Raw genomic sequence first — 27,462 nt, 5'->3', positions numbered from 1 at the left:
TTTTTTATTTCATTCTTGTTCTCAATTGATTACTTATTCATTTTTTAATAACATGCTATTTAGCCTCCATGTATTTGATTGTATTTCAGTTTTAATTGTAGTTGATTTCTAGTTTCATGCCATTGAAATCTGAGAAGATGCTTGATATGATTTTAATGTTTTTGAATTTGTTAAGACTTATTTTGTGACCTAACATGTGGCCTGTCTTTGAGAATGTTTTATTTGCACTTGAGAAGAATGTATATCCTGCTATTTTAGGATAACATGTTCTGTAAATATCAATTAAAGCTATCTGATTGAGTGTGTCATTTAAGGTCAGTGTGTCCTTGTTGGCTTTTTGTCTATAAGATCTGTCCATTGATGACAGTGCGGTGTTAAAATCCCCTACTATGATTGTATTGTTGTCGATCTGTCCCTTAAAATCCTACTGTTATTTTTTAAAGACTGTTATTAAAAGTAACACATAAGAATTTAATTTTCATGTTTTTGTCATTTATATATTAACTCTGTAACATATATATATATATATATATATATTTCCTAAATGTCTTCTTGTGAACATTTAATTGTCCTATTACAGATACTCATTCTGTAGTTCCCAAACCTGGAAAAGTTTTCACATTCTAGCTTTTTTTCCCCAGTAATTTAAAAATGACTATGTAACTTAAATATATCACTTGACTTTTCTGAACTTCTTTTTTCCTGTTTACCAACTGAAAATAAAATTTCACGTGACTGTTGTGGTAATTATATGACATCTATAAAACCATTAAAACTGGGTCTAACACATTGTAGATGCCAAAAATTGACCAACCTATGTTAAAATAATTTGCATTATTTTAAAATAATTTGACCAACATAAAAATGAAAGAACTATAAAATCAATTTAAAATAATTAATGGAGGCAGACACCTGAAATCTGTGAAACCTATAGCACAACATCTGGCACACAGCCGTATTTCAGTGGCTATCCATCATTGCCCCGTGCCTCTGTAGGGCCCCTGTACTTTAGTATTTTGTCTATGTCATTGTCTGCAAAAGGCTACCTGGAAGAATCAGTAATGTAAAAGTAGATGGGGGCAGAAGTTTTTCAGAGAGGTAAAAAACATTTTGAAGTAAGCAGATCTGTTCATTAAGTAGTAAAATATGGAACAAAATTGAAGCCTTCCTTCATTTATACTACAGTGAATATTGGGATAAATAATTAACTAAAAATTTCAATAACTATTAGGAAATTAATTATCATAGTGACAGACATGCTCTTGAAATAGGACAAAATAAAAACTTAATTATTAGATAGAGATGGTTCTATAGTCAAAAACAAATAACTTTTACTTTATTTTAGTGTAGTGAAAAAAAATCATACACCTTAGAGTCAAAAGCTTAGAATCCAGCCCATGTTGCAGAACTGATGAGATCTGTGACTCTGGGCAGGCCACTTAACCATTTCTTAGTAAGAGGGTTAGAATCATTTTTCAAGAGGGTATGTTCTTATTCTATTAGTGAGTTAATTGATCATGAAAAATGTGAACTTTAAGAACTTTTAAATCATTTTCTATATGAAAGCACTTTAAAGACTTAATTTCAGAAAAAAATTTAAGAAGCTTCATTTGGAGCCACAAAAACATTCATTTATTGTGTCTCATAACGTAGGATGAAATTTTGAGAGGACTGAAGCCAGAATCACCTCAAGAGAGCCATTGCTTATTTAAATTTTGCCTGTAACATAACTATGTAATCATTAATGTCTCAAGAAGTTCATTTTTGTCTATCAGCTTGTTACTGTTTTTTAAATTTTTTATTTTAATTATCATTAATCAACTTCAATCACCTAAAAAAAGTCATTATTGAATTCTTACTAATTTTAGGCAGTACTAAATAATTCTTACATTTGCTTCTTGGGAGAGATTCCTCTTTTCACTTTTTTTGAGCAAAACAAATTTTTGCTTTTATTTTACGAAACCCTGTAATAATTACATAGTTTGAGATATCATTTAATATGGGTATGTCCTGTTCTCTTTTTTTGGCAGCATCTTATGTAAACAAGCCTCACAGTGCTAGTGAGTACCACCATGTTCGGTCTGTAGACAATGTGTGTTGGCCTGCTTCTAGCCAGATTCCTCCTATGTCCACACCTGTAACTGAACTTTCTAGAATTTGTTCCCTTGTTGGAATGCCACAACCAGATTTCTCCTTTCTTAGAACACCACAGGTATAGTATACTACTGTTTCATTTATAGAAGTTCTTTAACACTAAGCTTAAGTAAATTGATGAAAGTCTTTGTCTAGAAGAAGTCTAATGGGGCTGACTTTTTTTACTTTATCAGCAGTATATACATAAACTTGTCACTCTGGCTGTTCCATTTATGCAGAACCAGAGCCCTCAGGGAGCCTGGCCAGATTCTTTAAATGGTAGAGCTAGGGATTTTGGTCTCAAGCATCTTGGTTCACACTTTCTGATCTTAGAATCTCCCTGAATTTGGGAGGAACCCCAAAGTACTTATGTTTACTTGTTATATCTATTTAGTGTATTAGAAATTAAAACTAAAATAAATACTTGTTTATTTAAAAATAATTTTTCCAAAAAAATTAGTAAGAGGCCTTGCTTTACATTTTTGCAAATTTTTTCCATGTCTAGCTTAAGAGAAGCTAGATTTTCATACCTCCTTTTACTATCAATCTCTTGTGATATGTTTTTTTGGTTGAAATATATGAAGAAAACCTGGCCTCACACAGTAGGTAGTTGAAACAGGGAGATAAATTTTATAGTCTTTTCATATAATTGAGGATATTCTTTGATACTACAGTAAAACATTGTTTCTTAAAAATTTCTTGTAATGTAGAATCTGAAACTATATCAGTGAAGTTTCTGTCCTCCATATACTTGTGGAAAATGAGAGTGAAAAGGCAAATAGTGTCTTAATACTATCGTGAAAATACTTGTGACCTCAAGGATCTCTAAAGGGTCTCAGGGAGCCTCAGGGTCCCCAGACTGCACCTGGAGGACCACTAGCCACAAGAAAGATTGTTTTATTCTTTTTTACATGTAAGTTCTTAGTACATTCTTGCCTAAAACAGAAAGCAGGGTTAAACTCGGCTACCTTTTGAAAAAGGAGATTTTTTAAAAAGAATTCTTTTTTTAAGGGGAAAAAAGTGTAATATAAAGAGTTATAATTTAAATGTGAATATAAAACCAGTACCTCTGAGTCTTTTAGATTTTGGCGATTAATTCATATTAGTGCAATATTGCCTCTTTGGGAGATTGTGTAATGCAGGGGTCAGCAAATTTTTTCTGTAAAGGTCCAAAGAGTAAGTGTAGCCTTTGAAGACCATGTGCTCTTTATCACAACCACTCAACTCTGCAGTTACAGTATGAAAACAACCATAGATGATACGTTAAAGAATGGTCTCAGCTGTGTTCCAATAAAACTTTATTTACAAAAACAAGTAGAAGTCCTAGTTTCCCAACCCTTGGTATAAAGAAAACAGTTTTTCTGACTTTCATTTGCATTAGGATGCTTGACCCTTCAACTAGCTTAGAAAACATTTTATTTTGTAAACACTGGAACATAAGGCAACAATTTTAAAGTTTTTGCATGCTAACCCAAAGCTTAAATAGTCCTCTTTTGAATTCTTGAATTTTTATTTTTATTTTTTACAGGATGTCAGATGAAGTTACTCTATTTGTTTAGACTAAGCTTTGGGGGACGAAGTCGGCTTCCTAGACAGATAGCTTCATAGACATTCACATTCTCTCTTTCAGACAATGACAGTTTGCCAGGTAAAGTTATCTAACGGCTTACTGGTACACGGGCCACAGTGCCATTCTGAAAATGAAGCCAAGGAAAAAGCTGCACTTTTTGCTTTACAACAGTTGGTGAGAACTGTTCATGATCTTCTCTAATACATTTTTAATTAATTCCTATAGATGTCTTTGTTGCACTGTCATAACTTTTAAATACTTCCGTAGGGCTCTTTAGGAGTGAGTTTCCCTTTGCCTCCACCAATATTTGCAAATTATGCTCCTGCTGTACCACCTGGAACCATTCCTCCTGTTTTCCCCCAACCTACTGGTAAGATATTTTGCTTTTCTAAACATTTGTTATTAAGTTACTATTTTTAGGAAGTTCTTTTAAGATGCATCAATTTGAATAAACAAAAAAATTTAGGTGCTTAGGGAATGTAATAAAGCATTGTGAGATGTTAGTCTGAAACCAGAGCCTACAGGTTCACCTAGCAACATCATTGTCCTCCTCCAGCTTCTAGTGTGGCTAAAATAGGGTGGCACTCTGTTCTGGGTAGCCCCATAGTCTGTAGTAGCTGCCAACAAATGAATTTGGGTTTAAGTTAGACATTGAAAACAAAGATGGGGAGGCCTTCCTGTGTGGCTCAGTTGGAGCTTCCTCCCATAAACCAAAAGGTTGGCAGTTGGATTCCTGGTCAGGGCACACGCCTAGATTGTGGGTTCTATCCTTGGTCAGGTGCATGTGGGGGTGGGGATCTGATGAATGTTTCTCCCTCACATCAATGTTTTTCTCTCTCCCTTCCCTGTTCTCTAAAAGCAATAAAAAATGTCCATGGGTGAGGATTGAAAAAAAAAAACACAGGCTGGGAGAAAACAGGTGAAGGGGATAAAAACAGGTCAGGCTTTGAAGCTGTGGTTGTGAAAGACGCTGTCCTTGATGATGACAGAAATGAAGAGTTGGAGGGGTTTTTAAGCTTACTGGTGTGTTTCTTTATATTCTCTCCTCATTGTCTGCCTCCTTCAAATGCAGTGCCTTGAGTTACCAAGCAGGTAGCTCCATGCTTCCTGTGGCCATTTAGTGATTTCCTCATGTAACTGCTTTGGGACTCTACTTTCCTATTTATGCTAGATGCATGTAGGATCTGCTTAAGACTAACATTTTGTAATTTAATGATTCTAAATCTCAAGTTCATTAAACATTTTTTTATCCTCACTTGAGGGTATATTTATTGATTTTACAGAGAGAGGAAAAGAGGGAGAGAGGGGGAGAGAAACATTGATATGAAAGAGAAACCTCTATCAGTTGCCTCCCATACACCCCCAGCTGGGGATCAAGCCCACAACCTAGGCACGTGCCCTGACTGGGGATTCAACATGTGATCATCCAATTTATGGGATGATACTCCAACCCACTGAGCTACCTGGTCAGGGCTAAACATTTCTTTTCTCACCCATTTGTTTTCCTAATGACAATTGGCTTCTTCATATCCTAATCATTATCATTTTAAAGCCAGTAACTTATTTATTTCAAGTTCAGAAAATTACTTTTTTGAGTCTGCTATTTTCTAGGTATTATTCCAGTTCTACATATCTGATCCTCACTATAAACATTATAGAGATTAATAATGCTGAATAAACAAGTTATCTCTAAAATCTTTTTGCCTAAACTCCATTAAACTAAAACACAGATTATTTTTAAAGCGTAACCTAGAAGGACAAAGAGATGAGAGAAGAAACATCAGCAAATTAGAGATTTGAAAAGAGTTTGTAATGAGAAAAGCAGTTAAAAAAGTAGTAACCAATTTAGCGTAGCAGGGTTAAGCTCTTGGGTTGGCCAAAAAGTTCATTTGGTTTTTTTCTGTAAGATGGTTCTGGTAACTCTTAGTTGTCTTTAACTTTATTCAGAACAGTTTTGTTAGATTGTATTGTGACAGCTGTCATATCAGCATGCCTTTAAAAAAACTTAACCCAAAATGGTAAACTTTTGTGTAGCCATTTTAATATTGAAGATTGAAGAAAGCAAGCAACTTTTTTGACATATTATACTTTATTATTTCAAGAAAGGTAAAGATGCCACTGAATTGCAAAAAAAAAGATTTGTGCATTGTATGGAGAAGGTGCTGTGACTGATTGAATGTGTCAGAGCAGTTTGTGAAGTTTCTTGGTACTGTTGACATTTTTGCTGAATAATTCTTTGCTGTGGGGCTGTCTTATGCATTGGAAGATGTTTAGCAGCACCCTGGCTTCTTCCCACTAAAAGCCAATAGCGTAAGATAGCTGACATACTCAAAAGATCCAAATCAATAATGTTATTGGTAAAAATGAAAAATCAGTCTTTTATTTTATAGAAAAAACTATATGGTTTTGTGGCCAACTCACTACAAACTGAAGTGTCTGTAGAAGAGGATACAAATGAGCTGATGAGTAGATTGTCTCTCACAATTCCCACGAGATTCAGAGCTTGGACATTGTCAGAAGCTGCCAGAGCTTCCCATGAAGCCCGGGTTTAGAAGAGTGGAGTGGGTTCAGAGTCTATAGAGTGATGGGACCCCCCTCTCCAGATCCCACCCCCACACAGCCATGCAGTTAGGCAAAAGACTGGAGGTATGTTCTCCAGAGGGCTCCCTAGATATGGAAATACCAGCACAGAGTAAAAAAGGAAATGCCAGGCTGAAAACAGAGCATAAGGTAAGTTTTGTTTTTCCCATCCTTTTTTTCTGACTGTAGCCAGCCATAGCCCAGGGAGGAAGTTAGTTGGGGAATGGTTCTTTGGAGAAATTCATTGAACTCCAAAGAAAAGACCTACTGACTTCTGGAGGGTATCCCAGCCAAAAGCCTGGCTCATACCCAATCATCCTGAAGAGGAGCTCTCAAGTCCTCTAGCCTGCTCCCTCCTCACACAGACACTGCTTCTGATCACTGCTTTAGTGTCTTGCTCTCTCAGATGAATAGATACTAAGACTGTGAGAGATCCTGAAAATTCTAGGAAAAGAAAATAGCTAAAATTAAAAGAGAATCCAAAACAAAGAGAAATGAAAGTGACCTGGAAACAGTGATAATGTAGGAAATAAGACATCAAAGACAGTTATTGTGAATATTCTTAGTGAAATAAAACAGTGTTGCATCCTAAAAATAAGAACAAGAAGGTATGAAAAAAAAAGCATAATTGGAGAACAAGAATAAAAATGTTGAGTTGAATTTTTAAAATTCAGTAGGTAAAGCCCAAGCAAAGCCACGGAAATCTCAGGAAGAAGAAGAACAAAATGTAGAAAATGAACAAAATGTAGAAAGAAGGGCGGTTTAGAGGGACAGTGCATGGATCCAACACCCATCTCATTGGAGTTCCAGATAGAGAGACCAGAGATCATGGAAAGGAGGACAAGTATCGAAGAAATAGATACGAAAACTTCCTGGACTAAAGGACATGCATCACTAAATTGAAAGGGCCACCAAATGCTTAGTACAATAAATGAAAAGAGATACAGGTTGCCTTGAAACTCGGAGTACAAGTAATAAAGAGATAACCTAAAGAGGTCAGAGAGGAGGGGAAAATACATGTAAAAGATCAAGAATCAGAATGGTATTTTGCTGTTTAACAGCGGGTCAAAGCTAGAAACCAGGTGAGCATTGAATATCTCCAAATCCTGAGGCAGAGTTAGTTTCATCTGGTTTTTCTGTATAGCTAAAAAAACTATGAATCTTCTTTACTTTGTGACTACTACCAAAGTTGCTTATATGTGTTATCAAAACCAAATTTTCTAAGTCTGTGTAGTTTTCTTCACTGGAATTTGCACATTTATAATCCATTACAGTAAAATATATTTCAATTCTCCTAATCCAAAATTTCTTAAATGGCTAAATTTTACATAATTAAATTATACTATCTTACAGTTCTGGCGACCTTTACTTCTCTCTGAAAAGAAGGTTTGAACACAGCTCATGTGGTTTTCATTGGCAATGTGCTGTTTAATACAGTAGTGCCCAAATGCTGCACTGGTACTGACTGCATGATCATCTGTGGAGCTTGTTAGCAGTACAGATTGTGGACCCGGGTGGCAATGGTTTGTTAGGGCTGATGCTTTGGCCAGGAATCTGTACTTGATCACTTCCCCAGGTGATAGAATATACAGCCTTAAATCGGGGTTGGAAACTCCTGGTTCAGTGTGCTTTTAATAAGAAACAAGATACAAATTTTTAAAAATCCTTGAATTGAAAATATTAGAATAGTGAAAAGAAAGATTCTACACGTTGTGAAAGTGATCACATTTGAAGACTTAAGCTTTTTTGGGTTTTCGTAGGCTGGGAATACTATGAAAGCAACTTGGCATTGAGGGCAGTTGAGATCCTTAAGATTTCTTTCTTTGTGCCCTGCCTTTTCTCCCCCAAGGGACAATTTCAATGACCCTTTTATGATTTTTTAAAGTAATGTTACAAATATTCTAAAACTCTTATTTTAGTATATATTATTCTCTGGGCCATCATAGGCCAGAGAGCATAATGATAAGCTGAATTCTGTAAAATTGTTCATAATCCTAAGAGGGGCTTCTGAGGCTGAATGTTGTAAGCCAGATTTATCATAAGTTAAGTGTATGCCTCTTTGCCAAAGCTAAAAAAAGCCAAGAATGGTAGCACAAGGAGGTCTTCAATTTCAGGGATTTGATGAGAGCATTTTACTAAAAAAAGAAATTTTCAATGATTTTTAACAGCTAATATAATGCCTTCATCATCTCATCTCTTTGGCTCCATGCCGTGGGGACCACCGGTGCCGGTTTCTGGAAAGCCCTTTCATCACACTCCACATGCCCGGCCGGGGCCCATGGCTGGGGCCGTAGTGGGTGGTGTGCACAGTCAGTTCATACCTCTGCAGGTAAGACATAGAGATAGAATTATTAGGTTTTTAATGCTCAAAGACTATTGATACAAATTTGTTTATTCAAGAATTACTTACTCAGTACCAACTAGAAGTTGGTACCAGTACAGGTCTGGATGCTGAGATTTTATGTTATGACCAACGGTGAGCCGATGGTGAGCCTGACCTGGTCCCTGCACTCTTTTGAGTTTATGTTCTAATAAATAATTGCAGCAAGTAATGATAGCCTTTTCTAGCGCAAACTGATTTAAAATCAGGAATGTGATTTTTTTATATTTAAGGGATGAAGAATATCTAAATATTTTATTCATAACTACATTTCTCTAATTTCTAAAGTCTGGAAACAACTGGAAGTTACAAGTCAGCGGAGATCAACAAATATTAGTAGTGTGATTTATGGTATTTTCTGACTAGTTTTTCTTTTTAGCCTATATTGTTCATTGATGATGCTTTTATTCCTTGAAGGTTACTAAAAAGAGGGTTGCAAACAAAAAGAACTTTGAGAATAAGGAGGCCCAAAGTCCTGAAGCCACCCCACTTCAGACTAGCCAGCCAGGGTCTTCCAGTGTCACTAAGGTGATTCCACCGGAGAGTTCATCATCTTCTTTCAAGTCCTCTCAGATGACTCAGCCTGCTCCTTCCTTTCAAGTGGAAGCTGCCTCTCAAAGTCGCGGTGCGTGTCACCATAAGTCAGCACCAAGCTCTTCTTCAAGAAGAAAATCAAGAAAACTGGCTGTCAATTTTGGCATTTCTAAACCTTCTGAATGAATTTGGTACTTGGAATTAAATTAATTTCTTTCCCTTCCACCCACCTTTTTATAAATCCATATCTATGTCTCATAAAAAATTAGAATGTGCTATTATTTTAAAATAATGTTTCAATTGAAAATTTTTAAGTTGTCAGGCACTTTCATGCTGTTTAAAAGACTGTATCAAATTGTGCATCTTAAATATGTGTGTTTTGCTTTACATTAATTATACCTCAATAAAGCTATTTTTAAAAAGACTAAATTAAATCTTGTATTAAAATAATACTAGTGGACTAAGCATTAAGGTGTACCACTCTAACTATTGGCCTCATCATTTGAAGCATCCTAAAGTATGAATTAGACATCATATTGCAATAATAATAAACATTTTTACACTATCATTGAGGGATAATTAAATGGAGCATGGAAATTGGGCCTCAAGTATAATTTACTGAATTTGGATTTGATTTTTCTTTTTAATGATGTAACAGAATTGTCAGGAGAATGTCTGTAAGAAGTATTTTCATTTATGTTCTGTCGTCTCTAAGGGTCCTTTAGACCTGCTGTGAAGTAATCACATTTGTGCTCGTGCCACTAGTTGTGCTTGATTCTAAATTTTGTACCAAAGCAGTTTAAGAATACTGATCAGAGTATTTCATTTAACTACTTAGAACTATAATAGCAATCTAGATTTAAGCAACTAATTACAATTATTTTTAGACTATTCAAGGACTAGCATTGGTAATTTCTAATAAAATTAAGTTTCAAAATTGACAGGGTACAGTGATTACAAATTAATATTCTAATAGAATAAAGTAGAAAATATTAATCATGTTAATTAAAATAAATTGCATTATTATTTTGTAGAGCTGACAAACATCTGTAAGAGCTCTCCATCGTTGGTCCATGTGTAGTGAGTGCTTCCTGGGGCTGATGAAATTCAAATGTTTTTTAAAAATCCAGGGTGTGCTATATCTTATAAGCACAATCACTTTGTGATGTACGTTATTTACATGACAAATGCCTCTCATTCTATTTCCATATTTTTAGCTTTATACTGGACTGTTTGTTGACTCTGGCATTTTGTCTTTGCATGTCATGTGTGGGTGTGTATTTTTCAGGCTGTGGCTCTTGAAATTATTTTAGAATCTTTGAAAATTTATCAGTGGTACCAGGACCTGAATTTATATGTGTGTGCGCGTGTGTGTGTGTATGTATATATATATATATACATATATGTATACATATATGTATATATACATATATATCCTTCAGCTTTGTGATGTGCTTATATTTTTAAGGAAGTAAGTTATACTTTTTTAAAAGTTGGATATCACAATTTTTATATGGAGCTGGTCCTTATATCTGATTACATTTAGCTCATTGGGAACTCTGCCAGGAGTCTTAGACTAGTGTGTTTTAAAATGCTGGTATCGAAATAATTGGATGCCTTTAACTGCTGATTTCAGAGTTTCTTTAGAGTTTAATAGGATGTCTGTATATTAGCAGTGCCTTTAGTGTGAGAGAGAAATGTTCATTATCTGTCATTTGTTGTAGTCATGCGAGTTCTGTGACATTTCCTGTTTCCTGTATTCACGTGTTCATCAGTTTCCAGCAGTTCCTTGTTGCGAATGTTTCTTTATCTCTAGTGGGATCTTGAGTAATAAGGCTCAGGTAATTCTCAGTGTTCATCCTTATTGCCTCACAAACTCTATTTGTTTTAAAAGGAAATATGTATTATGAGAATATGACACAAAAAGTTAAATTGTGACAGTAATGTTCTGCTTAATGTATGTAAGATTTTTTACCTTTATGTAACTGTACAAACTCCCAACAGTCAAGAATTGCCTCACTCATCACTTCTGTGGGACCACTTTATGAACTGTGCGCAGCCCACATTTTTTCTTAGATCACAGAGGAAGGGACACACGCACCTGAAAACTCCAAGAAAAAGTTCAGTAAGCACAGAGCCACTTAACCCACAGGGTTAGTTCCCCATATTTGAACAGAGAAAGCTATACTGTGTGGATAGACAGTAGAAGTGTTTTCTTTTTGTTCCTCCTTTTCTTCTTTTAAAAAACATATTATTTTAAAGGTCGAGATTCAAGAGAGATTAAAATAGAAGAGAGCTCTGTCACAGCTAGGTAGTGGTCAGGCATTTGTCTGTATTCTTTGCCCCTTGCAAACTTATCCCAAATGGGGGCCTGACATCCACAGGAGATGTGCCCTCCCTGTGGGACAGAGGCTGTTTTTCCCTCATAATGACCTCGGGGAGTGGATCCATTGACACTTCGGGAAAAACTTACAACTTTTCTTTTTTGGATGGGACAGATTCATCCACCCCAAAGTTTAAATATATGTCTGTTCAACTGTTGAACCTGCTCTGGATTTTCTGTGAGACTGGTGGGCGATGTGTAGGGCACAGAAGAGCGGAGTCTCCAGGTTGCGTCATGTCTCCACGTAACTAGAGTAGCTCAGTTTAAATGTCCTTGTTCAGTAACTTTTTTCTTTTTTAGCTCTTTGAGTTTTGAAGATCTATCCTTTCAGTTTCATTGTTTCTTTTCACATTTCCTATATTATCTGCTTATTGTCAGCTTTATAATATGACAGGTAGAATATGTTAATTGATTTAAACGTCATGTAGACCAAAGTCTTAAACATCTGAGACTCATTTGCATGAAAAATTAATTTTACCTCTATGTGTTCCTTGGTTTCAATTTAAGACTTTTTTTTTTTTTAGAACTAAAAAGATAAAGAGATCTTTTTTTCCACTATTGGGGAAGGGATGAAAAAGTCAATGCAGGTTTTTTGTTATTTCCTTTCCTCTGATCAGGTATTTGCTTTGGTTTTCCAAACTTATCTAGATTCTTGTTTTTCGGAGGAGGAAGTAGAGAGAAGGCAGCTGGAAGAGGGAAACCAATTAAATAAGACGTGTCCAGTCACTGCATTTTCAGATTATAGCATATCTTTGTAGCTCAAGGTAATAGATAAACCTCAGGGTCTGTTCCATTCACTCATTTTTAAATCATCTATTTGTATCAGTAAACCTTGCTTTTCCTTAGTGATTGTCTAATTTTCACCTAAAGAGTGAACTGTCCATCTCTCCTCTGTATTCTACCATGCTTCATGTCAGTGTTCAGAGCAATTTTTAAAACAACTGTATACATTAGCATCCTGGTGTTTTGAGCTCACTGTATTTATTAGTACCACCTTGCTTTCAAATTGTGTTTTTACTGTAGAGGAGAATTAATTTATTGGAGGGAAATGACAGTGGTAGGCATTCTCTACCTTTAAAAATAAAAGAATCACCAAAATTCCCTTATCATTTTTTCTAGAGATAGTGACTGGCAGTACTCAAGACTGGCAGTGTTCATGTGCGTCTGGTAAGCTTTGTCAGTGAAACCATCTTTTTGGCAGGAGCTTTCTTCCTTAGTCAGGATAAAGCTTAAAATTGTAGAAGGGAGCATTGTGAAGTCTGAGATCTGGTTCGCATTTCTCTCCAGCCCCCACAGTGTTGAAACAGCCAGCCAACAGGGCCAGGCTGGCAGGCGGGTGGAAGTGTCACTGTTGCATGCGGAGTTAACAGCTTGGACATCACAGTCCTTGTAGAGAAAGAGAAAACATGTATAAAATAGTTTTAGTGGTTAAGAATATCAGCAATCCAGAACTAATTTTGTGTGTGTTTGTGTGTTGTGTCAGTGAACCAGCAGCAACGGCTTGCTTGCTCAGTCAGTGCACTCAGCCATCTCAAGTGCAATTTGTGATGGAGACTCTGGTTTCCAATAGATAAAGTTTTACATAAACTTGTAAAAATTAATTTTTTCAACAGTACACCCATGACTTGATTATTTCAGCAATTGGTATACTGTTAATTTGTCCTTGCCGAATAAGTTTCTGTAGATGTTTTAGTAATTTGAAGCCAATTTCTTGTACCATTTCTAATGAATAATAGGCATAAGGATTTGGTTCACAATATATGAGTGTGCTGTATCATCAAAGTGTTCAATATTTTGTTCATTTAAACTATAAATAAGTACAATTCATAAAATGTATCTTAATTCCTTTCTTTTCTCACGTAACGATTTTATAAGTAACTAGAATTTTTCATTAGATCTTATACAGAGCAGTATTTTATTAAAAATTCAAAAGGGAAGATTTTGTGCTCATTTTGTAGCTTTTTTTTAAATATCTTTACATTATCTGTAATTAAAGTGTTTTAAACTTTCATTGGAATGGACTTTGAATTTATTTTTGTGTTGTTACGTTGTTCATTTATAGATTTATAGCATGAAGTTAGCCTCAAAATGTCGTGTCAAAGGATTTTAAAATATAAGAATCACTGAAAGAGTTTAAATGTTATACATGTTAAATGCTATATGAATTTTAATTAAACACTTGAGAATGATTTCATAAGCTGTTTGTTCTCGTATGTTTGTCTTAATATCAAAAGAAAAAAACATTCTGCTAGTCACTTAAATCCATATCCTCTTATGCCTGTATTTTGAATCTATGTCATTTAGTGTAAACTAGCCAGCATGGTTAGTAGAAAAAGTCTGAATTATAGATTCAGATAGCCACGGTTCTGATCCTAGCTCTATCTCTTACTAGTTGTAAGTAGGTCATTATCATATTAACATGAGCAAGTTATATAAGGTCTTAGTCCCAGTTTCTTTGTCTCCTAAAGAAAGAAAACACTCCCTGTGTTAATATGTACTGTGCACTAGGTGCACAGTAGGTGTATTACAAATGTTAATAAATGAGGATTTTCATATGTATATGCAGATCTATTACCTGGGACTCAAACACAGAATCCTCTGGATGGTACCAAATATCTCTATATGCTTTCTGCACTGAGTTGGTCTCCAGTATCCACTTCATACGGAGTTCCTGTGCTTCTGTTGGGCATCTGGGAGGCTCTTCTCTTTTTGTTCTTCCTTTTTCCTGTCATGATCCCCTCTATCTTTACCATGCAGGGGAAAGGTCTTGCAGAGCCTCGTGAGAAGGGGCTTTAATTGCTACTCATAAGACTGGGGAATTTACAAGAGTAACATCTTGCTAATATTGGCCATGTCTCACAGTACCACTGATGCATAACATGGTGTTTGGCCACCTTGATCCAGCAGAGGCGTGTGGTCTGGGATGACCTTTTCTGCTTCACTCCCCAGACTGCCAGCTCCCCACACTGAGATCCTCAGTAACCACCCTCTCTGCCCTGATCTATAGTATCATTGGGCTGACTTAATCTTGGTGTAATATTTTGACTTGAGAATCAAAACTAAAATCAAAATCCATTCAAGCTAATTGGAGAAAGGGAAAGCTGTAAGAACATGGGGCAATCTCGGAAACCAGTGCAGGAAATACAATGAGGCTTCTAAGAAACAGAACCTTGGTCAGGATGTTACCTTCCAATTCACTGTCTCCTCTCCACAGGGCCATGGGGTCTTTGGGTCTGTGACTATGTAGGTTAGGTCTTTACTCACTCAGCTGTAGTATGTGGGTTGGTAAGGAAATGCTAACTTCTCAGAGGCAGACTCTTAAACAGTAACCATATCCTGGACCCACATTCAGTCCTTATAGTTTTTTACGTAAAAGATGGCCTAATGGAACCAGAGCTCACTGTCATCATTGCTTGCAAACCTCTCATTAAAAAGTAATTCCAGTTAAACTTTACCTTGGAAAATAGTTGCCTATAGAATTATCCAGTGCTTTATTGGAGTCACTGGTTCACAGTTGTAGGAGTTGTAACCATGTTTCACTGAGTTCCTAAATATAGGATCAATAGATAATGTGTATATGCTGATTATTAAGTGCTTATTAAGAGTTTAATATCCCAGTCCAGTGTCCTCAGTGGTTTATGGTGATAATATCCTCTAATCCTATCATGTATGCAGATTTCACCAGAGCAGAAGTCAGAGGGATCCAAATCCTATACTCTTAACTACTTTGCTATAGGTTTTAGGTTTTATTATCTAGTTTTACATCAACACTGTGTAGTTTTATTATTAATATATTCTTTTACTCCATTTGCTATTTATTGCTCTCTTTTAAGGGCATAGCACAAACATACAGGTTACAAATATGAATAAGACCTAGTCTTGCTATTCATAAAGTCTAGTAGAAGAGGAAACCACCAGGTGCAGTTCCAGTATACGCAGCATACGGGAAAGGGGTACCTCACAGATGGGGAGGTGTCAGGGTCTCTTCTGGAGGAGCTGAGACTTAGAAGGATCCAAGTAGAGGAGACTGATCTGAGCTGAATTATTTACAGTGCTGATTAAGAGAGGTCAGAGGTAAAATACAGGTAACAGTAAGCTACTGATCATAACACTGCAGACCATGGAAGTTTAAACTTCATCCTAAAGGCTTAGTCAAACCCCTTTTGTTTAGATGTAACAAAGTCACAATCAAATTAGCTCAAGAAAATAAAAGAAGGGTAGGGTTAGAAGGATGATCATAGCAGATACAGGAAAGTTACCCAGAGCCTAAGAGGAGGAGCACAGCTGGGTCTCAAAGGGGCCTCCACCTCTCAGGAACACACATACCCACCTCTCTAGTCTTACCTCTGCCTTTCAGTTTAACACTCATATCTTCCGTGTTCCAATTGTACATCGCTTCAGTTCCAGGATCCAGCCTGCGACTAGGGTTTCTTCACCTCATCTCCAAACGGGATATGTCCACCTCCACCTAGGCAAGTAAGATCAGCTGATACAAACATGGCTGCTGTGTCCCATTCATTGTGGAGTGGAGTTCTTTAGAGCAGGAAGTTTAGGATGTGAAGACATCCCCCAAATACTCCTCCACTAGAAGCTATTGCATGGTTTTCAGAAGGCAGTTATTTGCTTTCAGAATGAGAACTGGGGATTATGGAGACTAGATTAGATGGACAAGAAGAAGTTTTAGTGATTCAAGTAAGAATAATGCAACTGCATTGACTGTTAATGGCTCATACATTGTTCAGTATGTTGGATATCAAAGTGAAAAGAAATGTGGAGTCAAAGTTTCCAGGATCACCTCTTAAGCTGGCACATTAATATTTTATCAGAGACCCTCACTGGTGGATAGCAATTCATGCTATATTTGGTCAGGGGCCCCAAGCCTTCCTGAGATTTACTTTCTCCTGTCTGTGACCCGCTAAGTCTTTTTATTATCTAAGAAATAAAAGTTATTCTCAAGAACTTTCTCAGCCTGATGACTCTTCCTCGAATGTCAAACAAATACTGCCTTAGGCAACCATATTCATGGATCATTAGCAGCATAAACTATTCCTACCAAGAATGCATCACTGTATTCGAGTCAGAGCTATCCTCAACCACAACATCTTGAATGGCACTGGTGCTCTCTGCTTGTTCCAGTAGAACACCATGTTCTACAGAAGACAACAGGGCACAAACTGATGGAGAAATCCATCACACGATGGCCAAGGCTGCGAGTTTTCTCCACTAACATTAGTTACAGGGCTTTGCAATTTATATTGCTCACAGGCAAAAATCACATCATTGTGTCTCCATGGATTCTGCACTGAAGTTTTGTGCTGAAGACTCAGTACTAGTAACAGTTACTATGTACAGGCTACCTACTAGGCACAAGTCACTTTATTTTATTTTTTAAATATATTTTATTGATTATGCTATTATAGTTGTCCAATTTTCCCCCCTTTATTCCCCTCTACCCTGCACACCCCCTCCCATCCACATTCCCCCCACCTTTAGTTCATGTCTGTGGGTCATACATATAAGTTCTCTGGCTTCTCCATTTCCTATACTATTCTTAACCTTCCACTGACTTATTTCGTACCTACCATTTATGCTTCTTATTTCCTGTACCTTCCCCCTCATTCTTCTGTCTTCCCCCTCTCATTGATAACCCTCTGTGTGACTTCCATTTCTGATTCTGTTCCTCTTGTAGTATATGCTTAGTTTTTCTTTTTGTTTTTTAGGTTAAAGTGTTGATAGTTGTGAATTTGTTGTCATTTTACTGTTCATAGTTTTAATCTCCTTTTTCTTAGATAAGTCCCTTTAACATTTCATATAATAAGGTCTTAGTGATGATGAACTCCTTTAACTTGCCCTTATCTGGGAAGCACTTTATCTGCCCTTCCATTCTAAATGATACCTTTACTGGATAGAGTAATCTTGGATGTAGATCCTTGCCTTTCATGACTGCAAATACTTCTTCCCAGCCTCTTTTTGTCTGCAAGGTTTCTTTGGAGAAATCAGCTGACAGTCTTATGTGAACTCCTTTGAAGGTAATTGTCTCCTTTTCTCTTGCTGCTTTTAAGATTCTCTCCTCTTTCGTCTTGGGTAATGTAATTATGATGTGCCTTGGTGTGTTCCTCCTTGGGCCCAACTTCTTTGGGATTCTCTGAGTTTCCTGGACTTCCTGGAAGTCTATTTTCTTTGCCAGACTGGGGGAGTTCTCCTTTATTATTTGTTCAAATAAGTTTTCCATTTGTTGCTCTTCCTCTTCTCCTTCTGGCACCCCTATGATTCGGGTGTTGGAACATTTAAAGATGTCCTGAGGTTCCTAAGCCTCTCCTCATTTTTTTGAATTCTTGTTTCTTCATTCTGTTCTGGCTGAATGTTTATTTCTTCCTTCTCCAAATCACTGGTTTGAGTCCCAGTTTCCTTCACTTCACTGTTGGTTCCCTGTACATTTTCCTTTATTTTGCTTAGCACAGCCTTCATTTTTTCATCTAATTTTCAATCATATTCAACCAATTCTGTGAGCATCCTGATTACCAGTGTTTTGAACTGTGCATCTGATAGGTTGGCTATCTCTTCATTACTTAGTTGTATTTGCTCTGGAGCTTTGATCTGTTCTTTCATTTGGGCCATTTTATTTTGTCTCGGCACACCTGTTATGTATAAGGGGCAGAGCCTTAGGTGTTCACTGGGGTGAGGCTACCCATCTCCATGTGTTGTGGTGCTGTATGTGGGGGAGGGGGTTTTGATTACAATTCTGTGGGCTTGTAATCTGTGGACAGTGTTGCTTGCTCCACTTTCTGCCAGTTTTCAGTCACTTCTCCTGCTACCCACAATCAAACTGGGCTCTTCTGGTGCTGATTCCCAGGTGGATGGGTTTGTATACGTTCCAGGACCCTGTGGGTTTCTCCAATGAACTCTCCTGTGAGACTGGGAGTTTCTCCCACTGCTGCCTCAACCCCACAGGTGTTTTCAGTCAGAGCTTTTGAGGCTTTATTCCCCTCACTGGAACCCTGGGGTGCACGGTCTGTCTTGCTCCCCAGTTGTTCCTCCCAGTTTATCTTCACTCTTCACTTACATGTGAGACAGCATAGGCCACCTCACCAGGTCCACCAGCTGCCCCCTTCACAAGTCACTTTGTATAGCACTTTCAATCCTTGGAACATTAACAATAATGTTAAAATACTATGAACTCATTTCACAAATGAAGAAATTAAGACAAAAAGAGGTTAATTTGCCCAAAGATATAGTATGTAGCTGGTTATGTATTTTACATAAATGGCATCATGCTTTAATGTGGCATTCTGAAACCGGCCTTTTCCCTGAACAAATATCTCTGAGAAATGTCCTGCTCTGCCCCTTTGTGAGTCTATATGCTTTCTAAATACCTGCTGGAACAAGAGCCAGTGCTGATCATCTTAGCTCACCACTGACAACACCAGACTCCTTGAAGGGATTTTTTTTTTTTTCAAAAAGGGAGGCACCCAAGGAGTTCTATCCAGAATCCAGATTGAGTTCTGGTTGGCATGGCTCAGGGGATTGAGCAGCAGCCTGCGAAGCAAAGGGTTGCCAGTTGGATTCCCAGTCACTGCAGATGCCTAGGTTGCTGGCCGGGTTGCCAGTGAGGGGAGCTCGAGAGACATCCAACACTGATGTTTCTCTCCCTCTCTTTCTCCCTCCCTTCCCCTCTCTAAAAATAAATAAATAAAATATTTTTAAAAATCCAGATTGACTTTAAGAAATGATGCTTTCATTAGCTGTGCAGAGGCTTTTTATTTTGATGAAGTCCCATCTGTTTATTCTTTCCTTTATGTCTGTTGCTCTAGGGGACATGTCGGTGAAAATATTGCTACGTGGAATATCTGAGATTTTCCTGCCTATGCTCTCCTGTAGGACTTTTATGGTGTCACGACTTATGTTTAAGTCTTTTATCCACTTTGAGTTTATTTTTCTGTATGGTGTAAGTTGGTAATTGAGTTTCATGTTTTTGCATGTACCTGTCCAGATCTCCCAACACCATTAGTTGAAGAGGCTATTTTTACTCCATATTATGCTTCTTCCCTCTTTATCAAATATTAATTGACCTTAGAGACTTAGATTTATTTCTGGGCTCTCTATTCTGTTCCATTGATCTATGTGAAAGTTCTTATGCCAGTACCAGATTGTTTTGATTACAATTCTGTGGGCTTGTAATATAGTTTGATATCAGGTAGTGTGATCCCTTCTGCTTTGTTCTTTCTCAAAATTGGTATGGCTATTTGGGGTTGTTTATGGTTTCATATACACTTTTAAAATGTTCTATATCTACAAAATAAGTCCTTGGTATTTTAGTAGGTATTGCATTAAATCTATAAATTGCTTTCAGTAGTACAGACATTTTGATGTTAATTCTTCCAATCCATGAACATATACATGCTTCCATTTATTTGTGTCTTCCTTAATTTGTTCCTTCAGTGTTGTGTAGTTTTCTGAATACAGGTCTTTTACCTACTTGGTTAGGTTTATTCCTAGGTACTTTATTAGCAAACAGGATTTTTTCCTGATTTCTTTTTCTGATACTTCATTGTTGGTGTCCAAAAATGTCTTCATTTTCTGAATATTGACTTTGTATCCCATCAATAGATACAGAAAAAGCACTTGATAAGGTATAGCACCCATTTATGATAAAAACACTCAGCAAAGTGGGAGTAGAGGGAGCATTCCTCAACATAATAAAGATCATATGTGAGAGACCTAGAGTCAACATCATACTCAACAGGCAAAAACTAAAAGCTTTCCCACTAAGATCACGAACAAGACAAGGATGCCTGCTTTCACTACTTCTATTCAACATAGTATTAGAAGTCCTAACCACAGTGATCAGGCAAGAAGAAATAAAAGGAATCCAAATTGGAAAGAAGGAAGCAAAACTCACTGTTTGCAGATGATATGACAGTGTATGTAGAAAACCCTATAGTCTCCACCAAAAAACTACTTGACCTAATAAGTGAGTTGGCACAACGGTGGGATACAGAAATGGAAATCACATCAAAAAATCCCATTTGCTATAGCAACAAGAAAAATAGTAGAAAGGTAACCAACCATATGGGAAAATATATTTGCAAATGATATCTCAGACAAGGGTTTGATCTCCAAAATACATAAAGAACTCACATGACTCCACTTTAGGAAGACAAACAACCTAATTAAAAAATGGGCCCTAACTGGCATAGCTCAGTGGACTGAGTGAGGGCTGCAAACCAAAGGGTCACTGGTTTGATTCCTAGCCAGGTCCCCAGTGGTGGCCACATGGGAGGCAACCACACATTGATATTTCTCTCTCTCTCTCCCTCTCTCTCTCTCTCTTTCTCTCTCTCTCTCTCTTTCCCTTCCTATGTCTAAAAATAAAATCTTGGGCGGCGGGGGGGGGGGAATGGGAAAAGGACCTGAAGAGGCACTTATCCAAGGAGGACATACAGAGGGCCCAAGGACATATGAAAGAATGCTCAGCATCACTAGCCATCAGAGAGATGCACATAAAACCACATGAGATACCACTTCACACCGGTGAGAATGGGCATCATAAATCAATAAACAAGTGCTGGTAAGTTTGTGGAGAAAAGGGAAACTTAGTACACTGTTGGTGGGAATGCAGACTGGTACAGCTACTGTGGAAAATAGTTTGGAACTTCCTCAAAAAAACTAAAAATGGAACTGCCTGTGACCTGGCAATTCCCTTGCTGGGGTTATAGCATAAGAATCCTAAAACACCAATTCAAAAGAACCCATGTACCCCCACACAATTTACAATAGCCAAGCACTGGAAGCAACCTAAGTGCCCATCAGTAAATGAGTGGATTAAAAAACTGTGGTACATTTACACGATGTAATTTTATGTAGCAGAAAGAAAGAAAGAGCTCCTACCCTTTGTGACAGCATGGATGGAACTGGAGAGCATTATGCTAAGTGAAATAAGCCAGGTGGTGAAAGACAAATACCCTATGATCTCACCTTTAACTGGAACATAATCAACAAAACAAACAAGCAAGCAAAATAGAACCAGAGACATTGAAAATAAGAACACACATAACCAGAGGGGAGGTGAGAGAGAATAATGGGGGAAAAGGTGGAAGGGTTTTCAGGAACATGTTTAAAGGAAACATGGATGAAACCAAAGTGGGGTAGGATCAAAGGTGAGAAGTGGCAATGTCTGGCATGGCGGGGAGTGGTGGGGGGAAAATGTTGTAATTGAACAACAATAAAAAATGAAAAAAAATTATCTTCTCAAAGAAAAATGTACATTTACACAATGGAATACTATGCAGCATAATAAAAGGAGCTGCTATCCTACACAACAGCTTGGTTGGATCTGGAGAATATTATGCTAGGTGAAATAAGACAGGCAATGAAAGACAAATACCATATGATCTCACCAGAAACATTGAAACAAAGAGCAAACTGACAGTAACTAGAGGCGTGGTGGGGAGAGGAATAATGGGGAAAAATAGGGGAAGGGTATCAAGGAACATGTATAAAGGACACATGGACAAAGCCAAAGGGGGTAGGATTGAGAGTGGGAGGTGAGGATGGGTGGGATAGGGGTAGTGGTGTGGGAAAAATGGAGACAACTCTACTTGAACAACAATAAGTAAGTTAATCAATCAATCAATCAATCAATCAATTAAAGAAATGAGTGGAAGAAATGCCAGAAGGGATCAGGGGCAGACTCAGTGGGGCCGACTGTGCAGAAGAGAGAATCCATGAGCCTGCTTGAAGGAAATGCTTCACTATAGTTTCACATGTATTAGTTGAGAGCCTACTATGTGCTGATCACTGTCAGGAAATTCAGGCTCACAGGGCAGAACTCTGAAGGAAGAGAAACCAGGACTCAGCTAGCATAAATACTGCATTCCCTTCCCGTAGAGGTGACTCTTACACGATGCTCCTACCTCATTTAAGGTTCTAAAGAAGACATTTCTTCTTTAATCCAAACATTAAAAAGTAAGCTGGTCAAATTTCCAGGCAAAGAGCAACTTTTGACAGAATGGTGCCCTTTTCCTTTGCTGCAAATTAATATCTTTTCTCTTTGGGGGGAAGAGCCCGCAGACCTTTGCTTTAGAGCAGTGATATTTAGTCACAGCTCACTGATTTTATTTCTTCTTCTCTTGAAAGGAAAACTCTTTACAGGCTGGTGTCAAAGAGTCCTCTTAGGGAGACTTGACTGACAACAGGGTGCACCGCCCAAATGTGCAGTCTCAGACTAAGGCTGATGTTGTAGCGAGGCTGGGAGCTTCAGCCCTGGGTCTGCATGTGGTGCAGCAGAAACTGTGAGAAGAATTATTAACTCAGTTTTTGTGATCTTTGATTTTTGTTAGCTTTTGTTATTATTCGATACCATTTTGATACCACTGCAAGAGAAGTCTTTCCTGAATTCAACACCCACAAACCACTTTCCCACCTCAGTAGCTGAATCAATACCAGCAGGGCATTAAAAAAGTGTGTCTCAGGCTCATTGGGTGTGATTTCCCAATTACACTTCCTTAGGGCCACTATGTAGAGGAAGTCATAAGTTTTTGCTGAAATATCACCATGGTATTTCTACACTTACTACTAACAAATAACAGGTCATGGTCACATGAGTCATCTTTGATTCCTCCTTTCCCTCATCCCACTTGCAGTTGGTTCTCAAGTCCTGGGGCATTGTTGTCTCTTGTAGCCACCTTCTTTTCTCCATCCTCATTGTTATTATGGTAATACAGGTTCTCTTCTCATACTTGGCCTGTTGCCAGTGTCTTCAGTTTTCCTGCTTCCAGTCTTGAATCACTCTGGTCCATGAAAAGAGAAGTGAGTACTGTCCAGACCAAATGCTTTATAGCAGTATGTTATTTAACTCTCACCACAGTAGTGTGAGATAGGCATATACAATTTTATTTATTTTATTTTATTTTACTTTATTTTATGGTAAGGATACAATGTGAGATGTACTATTTTTACAAGTTTTGAGTGTATAACAGTATTATTGATTATAGGTGCAATATTTTATAATAGGTCTCTACAATTATCCATCTTACATAACTGAAACCTTATGCTCATGGATTAGTAAATCCCCATTTACCCCTCCTATCAGCCCCAGGTAACCACCTCAGATTGAAGTTTTTTTCTGAGATTTCTTCAGATTGAGGTTTTCCTCATACCCAGAATGAATAAAAATAATATTAGGGTCCATTGTTGTGACATTTCAGAACACTGAGGCCCTTGAAAATTTCTAGGGAAAAAAAATCACAAAGAAAGGGTCAAGAATAATAGTGACTTAAGACTTCTTACAGATAATACCAAAAGTTAGAGAACAATATCTTCAAAGTAGTGAAAAGAAATGATTGCTAACATAAAATTCTATACCCATTCAAAGTACCAATAAAATATCAGGATAAAATCAAAACATTTCTAACATAAAAAATTTATCTTCCAATGATCCTTTTTAAGAAATGACTAGAGGAGATGCATATGCACTAGCAAAGTGATGACAGAAAGTTTGAAGATTTCAGCCCAATGGAAAGAAAGGCTCCAACTCAAAGGAGAAGATAATTTCCAAAGAGATAGCAAAGCTGAGGTACCAGTATGAACACTGTCACAGGCCTAGAGGAGAACCAGTATAAAATGGAAAAAGAGAGTTCCAGAAGAAATGGCTTCAAGATATAAAACTGAGAAAGTTTCTGGTGTTTCTGAACACATAAGAGGAAATTTAGAAAACAATAGAAGGTATTTGGGTTAAATTAATAAGTTCATAGAAAAACAGACTCCAGAGAAAATAGAAAAGTTTTGCAGAAAAAGAAAATAATCATAATGGATGTCCAGCAGAAAAAAGATAGCATAATTCAGAAAAGTTTAATAAAAAGACTAATAAGTTTTCACAGTGTAGATGGATTTAGAAAAACTAACAAGAATAATAACAACATAGTAACTATTACCACTCCAAGTCTGAAGCAGCAAAAAGAACATGCCAGTATTTGGCCACGAAGGAGCTATCACATAAGAGAGCTGTGGCCTTTTGCAAAACTAAGCAACTCACTTGTGGAAACCTAGAGCTAGGAGCAAATATTATGACCCCATTTTGTTTTTCCCTCCAAGGTCCTGTGGGTGCCTTCTGTTGGTCAGACCCAACTGAGTAACCACAGGGTGAGGGAGCCCTGGTGGAATTCAGCCTCCCAAGACCCAGAGCAGAATGGAGAAAGAAGAAGAGTGGGACTGAAAGGGTAAACAAAAGATACACAGCATAGTACTGATGCACTGGCTATCAATACGGACTTTTACATGGGTGTGATAATGAAAACACTAAGTGGTGCTCTAAACAAAATCATGTATTAGGGACATAGAAAAGTGTGTACATATGTGGCTGGTGGTGGATAGAATTATGTGTATACTCTTCCATGGTGAAAATCAACAGATTATGCCCCAAACTGAAAAAAAAGTTCTTTATGGAAGGAAACACAAAAGCAAGATTTCATGTGACTGTCTAAAGTAAAACCATAAATAAGTCAACCAAGAAGACCTCTGAGTCCCAGCACCCTATGATCTCATAGTCCATAGGTGAAAAATAATACATTTGACTAGTGAACTCCTCTAGTTCCTCTGTCTCAGGTATAATCGAGAGATTAAAAATCTATAAATTAGATATTCTCATAGTCTCAAAAATATAATTCCATGATTTACTTATTAAGTACAAAGAGGAAAATGTACCTTCACAGTACAGAGACTTGACAGTCACTATCTTAAGCAAGTGCCCAAGCCTGGCAATAATAGCCAAGAGCAGTAGAGAAAGACTGACATTATATGCTTCTTGATGTGATGCAGAGGGAAGAACACAACCTCCAGCGTGGTGTTCTGGCCAGAAATACTTGTCCTGACTCTAATAAAGGGAAACTTAGACAAATGTGGGATTTGTGGCTCAAATCCAGACCAGATAACTGGCCTTGTTTCTTCAAAAGGAAGTTGGGGGAAAGGGAGATTGGGAGAGATTCAAGAAACCCAACAGTCAATGCAATGTGTGAACTTTGAATGGATCTGGAATAGGAAAAAAATAACAATTACAAGACATTTTATGGAACAACGGGCACCTTTGTGTATTAATGGTGTTACTGAATTAGTGTCGTTTCCCTCAGGTGTGGCAATGTTGTGGTAATTTGTAGATGTTCTTATTCTTGGAAGATGCATGCTGAAGTATTCAAGAATGAAGTGTTATAAGATCTGCTACCCACTCTCAGATGGTCTTGCTACGGAACAGGGCCAAGGGTGGTGCACAATATACTATTACCAAAAGGACCCCCCACTAGGATCGCCATGCCCACCACCAGAGGAAAGATCTCTCTCAGTGCCAGAGATTTGTGAAAAGGAAAGGAAATATTTATTTAAAACTACACAGACTTAGAGTAGTGACCTAATGTCTTCATTAAAATATTAAAGTCCTTTAGGATACCCACAGACACACACAGTCCTTCCTTCTCCCTCTGCCCTAATCTGGGGTACCATATCTCAGGAGAAGAAGCAGAAGTCAGTGATTCAGGCTCCTGGCACCATCAGCTGTGTCACCGCCAGGATCTTCAGCTAATCCAAAGCCATGTGGCACCTTCTCATGGCCCACCAGCAAGAGTTCTTCCACCCCTTTTCTTCCAGGCAAAGTCTCTCCTACTGCCTAAGCCACATGGCAAAAGGGAGCACCCAAAATCCACATGGTTCTCACTCTCACAAAGCTGCAGGGGGTCCCCACTCTGCCAAAGCCACATTGTTCTCCCCTCCAATGGCTACTGAGTCTGGGTTTAAACCCCGTGCCAACCTTCCTCTGCACCCCCATTTCCGACTCCTCCTACAATCAGTTACACCTGCCAGCATTCCTGTATTCTTCCAGGTTTACTGGGCTGCCGTCATAAGTCTGGGCAGGTGTGGCCCCTCGGCATGGAGCCAATCTTCTCCAAGCTCTCATGCAGGTGCTGTAACTAGGGGAGCTGCCCCCCAGTTACATCTTGTGTGGAGGTCACTTCCATCCCCCCTGGCTCAGAGCATGGCCACAGCTATTTAACGTATCTATGAAACCAGTTAAAGGCCATAGATATGTTAAATGACCATGCCAGAGGTTAGCTGCAAAGCTGTGGCTGTACAAAACAGCTCTGCATGTTCCTGCTCCATGTGTCCCTTCACCCAACTCAACCCCGTGAGGAAGGGGTCAGACATCCTATATCTTTCTATTGTTTCCTGGACACCTTGAGTTCTGGATCCCATTCCAAATCCCTATTTGGGCTCCCCTCTCTGGACTGCACCCTGTTATAGTCTGGCATAAAGGAAATGGAGAAAAAGATGGAGTTTGTGTGTTAAGATAGCAGCAGTAGCTCTTTAAATGAGGACTATTTGTGTATGAATGCCTGAAAACTGGTATTCAACTTTTCTGCTGGTTCCAGAAACAATTTATTTCAAACTGTCTTTGAGGATCAAAAGTGGGGACGGATTGACTACTGTTTTTCATAATAACCCTTATTGAGTAATTGACTCTATAGACTACATACATGTGAATGGAAGTTTCCACAATAAAGTCATTTATGTCAATGAAACTAAAATGGGGCCCAGAGGTCACAAAGAGGTTGCCTATGTTCATTCCACCTATAAACTTCTTTTAAAAATTAATTAGGGGGCTTCTGGTCAAGATGGCCACATAGGTAAATGTGGCTCACCTTCTTACACAACCACATCAAAATTACAACTAAAATAAAGAACAACCATCATTCAGTGCTGTCAGAAATCAGGTTGAATGGAAGTCTGACAACTACAGAGTTAAGGAAACCACATCCATCCAAACTGGTAGGAGGGGTAAAGACACTGAACGAGCTGGACCCACATCCATGTGTGTTATATAAAAATTCAGGAGGGATA

General features: G+C 37.9%; 1 protein-coding gene across 2 annotated transcripts in view; it reads left to right on the top strand.

Moving 5' to 3' along the window:
- The window catches only part of XRN1 (5'-3' exoribonuclease 1), a 161,142-nt gene extending 147,365 nt beyond the window's left edge, over positions 1–13,777 (top strand). For both annotated transcript variants that reach the window (XM_045851055.1, XM_045851056.1), the window contains exons 38-42: positions 2,031–2,212; positions 3,764–3,877; positions 3,971–4,073; positions 8,452–8,612; positions 9,081–13,777. In XM_045851055.1, the coding sequence (XP_045707011.1) occupies positions 2,031–2,212; positions 3,764–3,877; positions 3,971–4,073; positions 8,452–8,612; positions 9,081–9,383 (863 nt within the window). In that variant the 3' untranslated portion in view covers positions 9,384–13,777. The remainder of the gene's footprint in view (positions 1–2,030; positions 2,213–3,763; positions 3,878–3,970; positions 4,074–8,451; positions 8,613–9,080) is intronic.
- The last annotated feature ends 13,685 nt before the right edge of the window (positions 13,778–27,462 follow it).

The sequence above is a fragment of the Phyllostomus hastatus genome, unplaced genomic scaffold (assembly GCF_019186645.2).
Source record: "Phyllostomus hastatus isolate PE091 unplaced genomic scaffold, TTU_PhHast_1.1 phas_contig_86, whole genome shotgun sequence".
In the NCBI taxonomy this organism is placed as follows: Eukaryota; Metazoa; Chordata; class Mammalia; order Chiroptera; family Phyllostomidae; genus Phyllostomus; species Phyllostomus hastatus.
The sequence above is the reverse complement of the archived record's forward strand: the minus strand, read 5'-3'. Positions and strand labels throughout refer to the sequence as shown.